Source organism: Haliotis cracherodii, unplaced genomic scaffold, assembly GCF_022045235.1.
Source record: "Haliotis cracherodii isolate W230 unplaced genomic scaffold, xgHalCrac1.p SCAF_4, whole genome shotgun sequence".
Classification (NCBI taxonomy): Eukaryota; Metazoa; Mollusca; class Gastropoda; order Lepetellida; family Haliotidae; genus Haliotis; species Haliotis cracherodii.
The window spans coordinates 19,039,470-19,047,583 of record NW_027266297.1 but is presented as its reverse complement, the minus strand read 5'-3'; the positions used below and the strand labels follow the sequence as shown (position 1 = coordinate 19,047,583).

Here is an 8,114-nt window from a genome sequence, read left to right as displayed (position 1 = left end):
AGGAATGTCGTCTGGCAACACGACCAAATTGTCTGAGGATCCAGAACATGTAATGAATCATAATGAATTTCTTCTACAGACAATTTCAGTTATCAGGAATCAATTAATGGTGAATAAGGTAAGGCTCGGGGCCAACTTTGTGCTAAGTTTTTATGCGATTGTTTTCCCAGTTAAGCATAGTCTAGATAACGACAGTCGAATTTAGGCACGAAAATATAGTGCCTGGCAACAGAAACATGAAACAGAAATGGTTATTCGATGGTGATGCATTTGATAAGGGTATCATCCATGTGCTTTTTACTTTAAGTTCCCAGTGTTTCGGCAACTATTTTCAGTCTAAATAATGATGTTTTGATAACGTTATTAATTTGTTAATGAATGCTAATTTTTAAGTGTACATGCTTTTCTGAAATGTCCGATGCCTTTCATAAAGTGTTCATATTAAATTCCGTAACTTGTGGCAAAGAAACACCCTTTTCAAAACTTTAAAATATTTAATGCTTACGTCTTAGTCCAGAGCTGCCCCCGGAGCAGTTTAAAATATAGGAAGTTTTTGAGATGTGCTTCGTAAAACATCAATACGGTTAAAGAAAGCGTTATTTTTAACGGTCAGCACATGTGAGTGAGTTTGGTTTAATGCCACTTTCAACAACATTTTAGTTACCATTACATCTCGACAGCAGTAGAAGAGGGCCCCAAACTGACAAGTCATAGACCCAAACCAGGGTTCTAGCTTCCATCGTTCCAAACATGTATATTTAGGTAAGATAGTATAAAATATAAAAGTTTCTGTGAATGATTTTAAGAAGCGTATTAAAATGCTCCAGAGAGTCTCCACGGTTGATTTTAGTGGTTTCTATAATGGTTATAACCGGAGTTACGTCCCTTCTAAAGTCACGTGATCAGCGGCCATTGACGATAACATTTTGTTTGTGAAGGTCAATCACGTTTCTTCGCATACAGGGTACGATTTTAATTCAGTTCTGTGTTATCAAATGGTTTTGAATTGAAGTAGATTCATCAATGGTCATAGATTATATGTTAATGATAATTATGTCGACAACGTATTTGTGTGAACTTATTTCACCATTGAAGATCTTGATTGTCGTGTGTCTTTCAAGGTGCATGCTTTTGCGGCAGTGCGTAGACCATTGTCGTTTTTTCCATTTGCACGTACTTTTCTATGACCCTATTTACAAAGTGCAAACAGTATATAAAATAAACATTTGCTATAATAAGGGCATATCTGTTGACGGTGACAACAATCTACGAAGGCTGGTATATTAACAAGTATGATCAAATCCGACGCCTCTGCATCTGAGCAAGGTGGTGTGTACAGGTATCGCATTATTAAGAAAGGCGATTTTAAAAAAAATATAAAGCAGAAAGGGGTCAGTTTGACATCGGAAGCATGTTGTGCATTGATTAGTGCTCGGCCAGATTTATTAAAAAGTTATTTAGACTTATTCACCTTGTGAGTTTTCTGTGAAGGACAGACAAGGAAATCGGGGTAGGCCTTTCTCATTTCAAAAGTGTGACTAGCTACCACTATATGAAGCCAATTTAAGTGCTCATGCAAATCAGCCACAGGATTGTCTTGCCGAGAAACCCAAACGCAAACTAAAAATATTGCTAACTGCGGAATAGGAGCAAAATCATTGATATGATTATCGTCATGTCCTGTATTTTTTAACAACACCTGTTTTCGAACAGCCATATTTATAGTGATTTGTTGCATTATAATAAGAGGTGTGATTTCATCAAAGCTGCCGACTTGACTGTGCACGCTTCCAGCCTGTCAAAATTGGGTTCATGTGACCCACTGAACACTTATCAGAACAGACCGTCATTATTGAAATTTTTTGTTAATAGTTGTGCAATCTCATTAAAATCAGATCTTAGTTTTCGTTACCGCTAAACAAAGATCTGAGGACATCCCATTACGGGTCACGTCATGGGACCTTTCGCGAAATTTGACCGACCGATGGAATGACTGACAAGAAATCAACATTGGCCAATCAGAGGGCAGCTTTCTTGACCTTACAACGCTAGTTTCAAACTGGCGACAACGCTTCGAAACATATTTTGACGTATTCTAGATTAAAAAAATTAAAACTGATAAGAAGAACATTCTGGAATGGCTTATAGATATAATCATAAAACCCGTAACTATCGTTCGGAATACCCTGTTTTAAATATATCGGGGTTGCATGATTAGAAAACACATTGTGACTGTCACTTTCATGATCTGGTAAGCGACTATGATTGGTTGGATGAAAGGTCGTTCTGAAGTGACCTTTGTTTAGCGAAAGCGAGAACTGAGATCTGATTTTAATGAGATTGATAGTTGTGAAACTATAATTCAAACATTCATATTTTGTGAATCGGTTTCAAACTTTCATTTACTTTATCATAATGCCAAGTTGAGAACTATGCAACGAAACACGGCTGTTCATTCAAGGAAACCTGCTAAAATACCTAAAACAGGTGATGTCACACAAGTTCAGTGCAAGTTTACAGAAAAGGCAATGGAAATCTTGCCTTTTATCTAGGATTTTGTTTCTATCCGAATATAGTTGAATTCTATTGTTAAAGATATCCCCTACCTGTATAAACACAAATTGAAGTTTTGATTCAGTAGGTTCACTTATCCCTCGAAATATCAGCAATATTGTTTTAACTGTTTTAAATAGGGTACACAAGGATACTGCTCCCAATGTCATTAAAACAACACGATATGTCTGAACTACTGCCGATGTGACATTAAATAATAACACACTCATTAAAACAAATCTTTATCTCCTTTTCGATACCTGTCTGTCTTCACAGAAGTTTGCCTCAGGTGAACCCCAACTGAGCATTTAGAATTCTACGAACTTCGACCACCTAATCACAATGATGGATGTGTGGCTTCTTGGGACAATCAGATGTCAGCTTTCTAAAACAATTTAGCTTCATTTATCTACCTTTTTCATTTGATAATATCAATCTCTGCCAAAGAATGATAGCTAAAGGCAGGATATATGAAATATCCAGAACACAAGAACAGCACTCCTATGGGGAAATGTTGTCCTATGTTCATGCTAAAGGTATCAAAGTAAAAGATCTGATTTTAACGAGATTGGTACTGGTACATAGCTACAGGGATGTATCAAGGATTTGAAACTAACTGCCCTTGGAAGGCAATTTGGGAATAAAATGATTTTTCAATTCCCAGCTGCTTAAATTCAAATGTATTTTAACATTGCATTCAATGCAATAATTAATGCAAGGCCAAGCATTATAACCTCTTCTCCGTTATTAGTCTCGCTATCAGTTAAATATGTTTACCAATCTCATAATTTATTCATGGTATAAGTGGTAAAGTTGACTTTCATTTCGAGATGATGTGATAGAGGTGAATACCTTTCGAAGGCATGTTAAACAAGTTAAACCCATTCAATCCTCAATTGGGTTTCATTTGTCCCTCATAAGTGACCATTGTGAGACACTTGCAACAGACTCAGGATTTGAATTCTGAATTAGATCCTGATGTACTTTTTATTTGTTTTAGTAAAACCAAGAATGTGCTCTTTCTTTCTTTGTTGTGTAATGCCATACTCAGCAATATTCTAGCAATATGACAGCTGCCTGAAATTAAGAGCTTTTCCAAGGCTAGTAAAATTTACCTCGGATAAATTAATTTTATAATTGTACAAATACTGTTATTTATCCCCAGCCATGCTGTACATTGTCACCTTTTGAGTCTTTAAAGGAAGAAATTTGAAAGTTTTATTCTAAAAGGGCTAGCAGAAAAAAATCCACTCTCCTTGTGGGCTTGTATGCTTTTTTAGTTCAGTTCCATGCCTGCTGATGACACGCTATCAACCAAGTCACCGAGTGTGACCACCCAATCCATGTAGTGGCCAGTAAGACCAGCATAGGTTGCTGGGAAGCAAGTCAGAATCCCCATGTAGAAAACGCTTGTTAAAATGGTTAAATTGTTGGCTACAGATGTCTGCAGTGCCTCAACTCCGCAACCTTCTGAGGACAAAGGTGAAGAAGGACCTGGGCATTGGGATTGTTCTTGCAATAGTTGCAACTGCTGTCTACAAAGTTACCATAAACGATGTCAGAATTAAGAAGTATGAAGAATTCCACAGGTAAGTTTATAATTGCCATACTCTGCCCCAAACCGTTATCTCATATTCTATTTGTCTTGACATGTTGAATGTGGCAGTTAATTTCTTTGTTGTTGGTTTACCATGTTTACAGATCTGTCGACTTGAAAAATCCAATTTCATTAAAATGAGATCTTCGCTCTCACTTCTACTCAAAAAAGATATGAGGACATCCCATGATAATGGGTCATTTATTCAACATTCCAGATTTTGCTTTTGTTCAGTTTTCAGTAATAAAGTAATATCACAAAAGTCTTTATATTTCTTTTTCATTAAGCTCTTTTGTGAAAATATTTTTTCGTCCACCAACATGTTCATTTCAAGGCAATTATACATTTATTAATTTTTCTATTACATACATCGTAAAGACAAAACAAAACTCTGTAAACCAACTCAAAAAAAGAATCGCGAGAGCCGCACCTTTTTTGTGAGGGCTGGCATTCCATTTGAAATACATATATTTATGTTAAACATCAAATTGTGATAAGATTATTGTATCATAGGTCACTATCAGTAAGAAATACTGTTATTATTATGTAACCCTTATTTTGGCTGTGATCGTTGTTTGACTCACCATGTTTGTTCAATTTCCATCCCAAAATCATAGACTCTAGACTCGAACATGTTTTTGTTTACCATTGTTCAGCATAAACTTCTATCTTTCATCATCAGCTTGTCTCTCTTGTATCATGATGCTCCTTACTGTCGTGACGCTTATGATATCATGACTTTGTGTTTTGTTCCGACCCAATCATGATCGGTGAAAGAAATGAAAATCTTACATGTCTTTCAATTAGTTTTTTAACTTTCATGTGTTCATCATTTGTTCATATTCTTATGTTAGTTTGTATTAAATAGTTAATTATCTTGATTACATTTGCTACTTCCATGATAACCGTATTCCATCAAAGAACATGACATATTGTTAGAACATACATCTCTTCAGTCAGAGGGATGGTGGTTCATATGTTCAGCATGTTCAAACGTGAGTCCCAGCTTAGATTCTAAATTGTTTGTTATAAATTATGTGGGAAACCTATTCCTTTCGCCTCTGTTGTAAATATTGTGCACTGTTGTAAACAACCACAACTCGCTCACTCAGTTTCTCAAGCTTGAGGTTCTTGTGAACGTATTATGCTGTGGAGCGTCATCGGTCATCTGTACGCAATGTTTGTGGGCATGATTTATTGTAATGACCTATTTATTTCAGGACCTATGACGCAAAGGCCCACTACCAGAGAATGATCAAGGCCGGAGTGTTCCAGTCAATACGACCCGACGGAAGTGTGACAGCTGAAGACTGGAAATAGAATTATACAGGATAACTGGACGTAGGTTTATGTTTCGAATATCATGATCTTAGTTATTTTTCATTTTTGAAACAAATGACATGCTAAAGATGCTTCCCGTTAAAAGTGGGGTAAATCTAGCCCAACTTCATTTCCGGATTGCACCAGAAGGGGAAATACATCATCTGACGACTCCATGTTTTCAGTAGAATTTAGTGTTTTTTTATGTACTAGTATCATGATTATCAGCTGGGCTTACAAGACAAAACAGAACTTTACTAGACTTGGGCTACGGATTAGTGGCTAAAGTTGCAGACCTTTGTGTAATAGTAGTGCCAGCATCCACGGATTGCAAGTGTTTGTCTTGGATTCAAACTAAGTTCCCTTGGGAGCTATATTGGGAGAAATAGTTATTTTGTTCAAAATTTCGATTTTGTTGAAAGTTCTTTTCCTAAATTCAGAGGTACATGTATTTTAACATTGAATTTAAACACTAAGCATTAAAACCACTTCCTCTTTAGTGGTTCTGTAACTATAACAGCATGACGTGGGAAATGTTTTTACCAATTTGGGAATTTTTACTGACATTTGCTGCAGACTTCTGAGAAGTACCTGGCGTGTAAGTTGGAATCACAGATTCACCCTGCGTATGATCTTATGTATATCATAGCCATGCTCATGAGGTTCACTAAAGAGCAATGCTGAGTCTCATTCCCTCTTGTTAAGTGCACATCATGACATTACTGCTATAATCTTGAAGCGGGCCTCAACCAAATTGACTGTTCTCCCAGTGAGAGCTGTAGTAATGGACTTTTTATGTGTTTGTTTCAGATATGTAGTGTGAACAATTGGTACAAGTGTGTGAGTCACTCCAGAAAAGCAGAGAGCTTGCTGTTTTGTTGTTAAAAAGATAAATTAAATCGTATCGACTAGAAAAAGGTGTGTGTTTTATTTTGTGTTCCTCGAGTGGAGAAATGAAGGATCCAGACTTTTTATAGCTCCACATGCTCAAGTAGTCAGACCATAAAGAGTTGTTCTAGTAATTAGACACACAGTCCTGTCAGTCCACCATCAGTCATGTCCTTCCACCTTCCTATTTGAAGGTTTTTTTCTAAACTATCCATGCTAACAGAGATCTATATTAACAGATTGCTCAGATTCGTAGCATATTTTAGTTCATTGTTTTCGCGAGGCAGAGTCACCTTGGCACTGCTGTGCACAGTTACGTCCCTTTGTCAAATCCCAGATCTGCCCTGATTCTGAACATCGTTTCGGTCATCAGTATGCCAGTGCTTGTGGATGTCACCAAATTGGAACTGCTTCTGTGGTGTATTGGATTAAGGGTCTGCCCGGAGAGCTGAAGGTCGGTAGTTTGATATCCTGGCCTCAGTTGTACCAAAACACGTCAAAATATGGTACTTGTTGTTACCCTGCCTGGCATCAGCATTAAGAGGATGAAAGAAGGACGGGTCAGGTTGGAGTTAGTATAGTGGGTCTGAGTGGGATATCCATGTTAAATTCTGTCATGTTATCTTTGTGGACAAGCGCTAAAAAAACAAAGTCCAGACTACTACAACCAGCCTATTGGATGCAAGTCGATATGAGTGTAATGATATTTATTGTGACATTAATTATTAAACCCCATTTAACTGTACCTTACAAAATTGGCCCAAACCTGCATTACTTTCCTCTCACATTAAGTTGACACACTGTGATAAAACTGAATTACTGTTCAATATGACACAAAACACATCAAATTCTCTCATGAAATTGACCGCCTCCATGGTCTAGTGGTAGAGTGTCTGCCCAGAGAGTGGAAGGTGCGGGGTTCAGTCCACGGCCGCATCGTACCAAAAGATGTTAAAAGATAGTACTTGTTGTTACCCTGTCTGGCGTTCGGCATTAAGGGGCTAAAACAAGGGCTGGTCGGCTCAGAGTCAGTATACTGCGTCTGCGTGGGGTATTCATGTTAAACTGCGGCATGGTATCTCAGTGTGCTAGCACTATAAATCGGCATCAGTCCGGTCTAGTACAAGCAGCCCTGCATGCACGTTGCTAAACAAGTGCAATAATCTTGGACACGATGTTAAACCCCATTTCACCTCACCTCTCATCAAATGAACAAAATAGTGTGTTTTGTGGCCTGGCCTGTTGAATGTAATTTGCAAGAATTTTATATATCTGCAGACTTGGATGATACTGATAATTTCCTATCATGTGTATGGTGGGAGTTAATATTCTGCCATAATTGAACTCTGACCCTCTGATTAAAAATACTTTTTTCCTGGGTCTCAGTATGTAAGCATTTTAATTTCTGATGCTCATTTAAATTTACTATTAGGGAAGTTTATAGAGTTGGCTAACAATTCCCCCAATCTTGACTCAAAGTCAGTATGTAGTGAAAAGTATCTGGTGTGCTCACTAAATTGCCTCAGAATAAGTGGCTGTCATGACATATATGACTTTCTATGGGGCATGCATCCCCTTTTATCAGTATGCTTCTTAATATTATCTGCAAATTGGTGCAGTTGGGTGACCTTGTGGTTTAAGCATAGATTTAATATGTTGTCACGAGTTTGATTCACATGTGTGCATTATGTGGACTGGAATATTGCTTAAAACTGTAAAACCCCACTGACTCCGATAATTGTTCTTGGTACCCCTA

General features: G+C 37.4%; 1 protein-coding gene across 1 annotated transcript; it reads left to right on the top strand.

The window, feature by feature from the left end:
* Nucleotides 1–881: 881 nt before the first annotated feature.
* LOC139479131 (cytochrome c oxidase subunit 6C-like) lies at nt 882–6,387 on the top strand. The gene is made up of 4 exons (XM_071261906.1): nt 882–964; nt 3,994–4,142; nt 5,371–5,491; nt 6,281–6,387. Exons 2-3 carry the CDS (start codon nt 3,994–3,996, stop codon nt 5,468–5,470), a joined length of 249 nt encoding a protein of 82 aa, XP_071118007.1. The 5' UTR covers nt 882–964; the 3' UTR covers nt 5,471–5,491; nt 6,281–6,387.
* Nucleotides 6,388–8,114: the final 1,727 nt, after the last annotated feature.

What these genes read in the sequence shown, in the direction of transcription:
- LOC139479131 (XM_071261906.1), top strand. Translation starts at nt 3,994, where the DNA reads ATGTCTGCAGTGCCTCAACTCCGCAACCTTCTGAGGACAAAGGTGAAG. An exon ending in AAGTATGAAGAATTCCACAG is followed by an intron (nt 4,143 to 5,370) that starts GTAAGTTTATAA and finishes TATTTATTTCAG; the next exon opens with GACCTATGACGCAAAGGCCC.